We start from the raw sequence: 508 nt of genomic DNA on the forward strand, positions 1-508 counted from the left end.
AATAGAAAATAAATACAAATGTAAGATAGTTTTGCTAATTGCTTTATAACCACAAAAACTAGTACAGAGAATGCCCTGTACAAAACACAATAAAGGTTCAAAGATGGAGGTGTTCCCTTAGGCAAGGCTGAAGACTTCAGTGTCTGGTATTTGGAATTTAGGCTGCAGTCCTTGTTTTTGGATGGATCACTGGGTGTGTGGCACAGTCCATGCTTTTAACCAGATTTGAACAGGAGAATGGCCACTTGGCCCAGGTAGAAGTAGATGAAGTGTTTGGTTTCATGTGTCACATAACTACCGAAGTTCCTCCCCACGATGCAGTGCCAGGTGGGGTTGTACTTCTTGTCAAACTCCTTCTTAATATGGGCCACAATGTCCTTCTCTATATTATACTTTTCCAATGCCTGAGTAGCACACTCCACTGAGTCCTGTTGCATCTCCTCTGACATATCGGCATTCTTGATTACGGCCTTCTGGTCACACATGGTTACCAAGGAGCAGGGGCTGG

General features: G+C 43.5%; 1 protein-coding gene across 1 annotated transcript; it reads right to left on the bottom strand.

Annotated features, from left to right (window-relative positions):
- Positions 1 to 117: 117 nt before the first annotated feature.
- Positions 118 to 485, bottom strand: LOC105002345 (dynein light chain 1, cytoplasmic-like). The gene has a single exon (XM_010858920.1). It carries the CDS (start codon positions 483 to 485, stop codon positions 216 to 218), a length of 270 nt encoding a protein of 89 aa, XP_010857222.1. The 3' UTR covers positions 118 to 215.
- Positions 486 to 508: the final 23 nt, after the last annotated feature.

Source organism: Bison bison, unplaced genomic scaffold (genome assembly GCF_000754665.1).
Source record: "Bison bison bison isolate TAMUID 2011002044 unplaced genomic scaffold, Bison_UMD1.0 scf7180017855491, whole genome shotgun sequence".
NCBI classification, from domain to species: Eukaryota; Metazoa; Chordata; class Mammalia; order Artiodactyla; family Bovidae; genus Bison; species Bison bison.

Coding starts and splice junctions, on each gene's coding strand:
- LOC105002345 (XM_010858920.1), bottom strand. CDS start 485: ATGTGTGACCAGAAGGCCGTAATCAAGAATGCCGATATGTCAGAGGAG.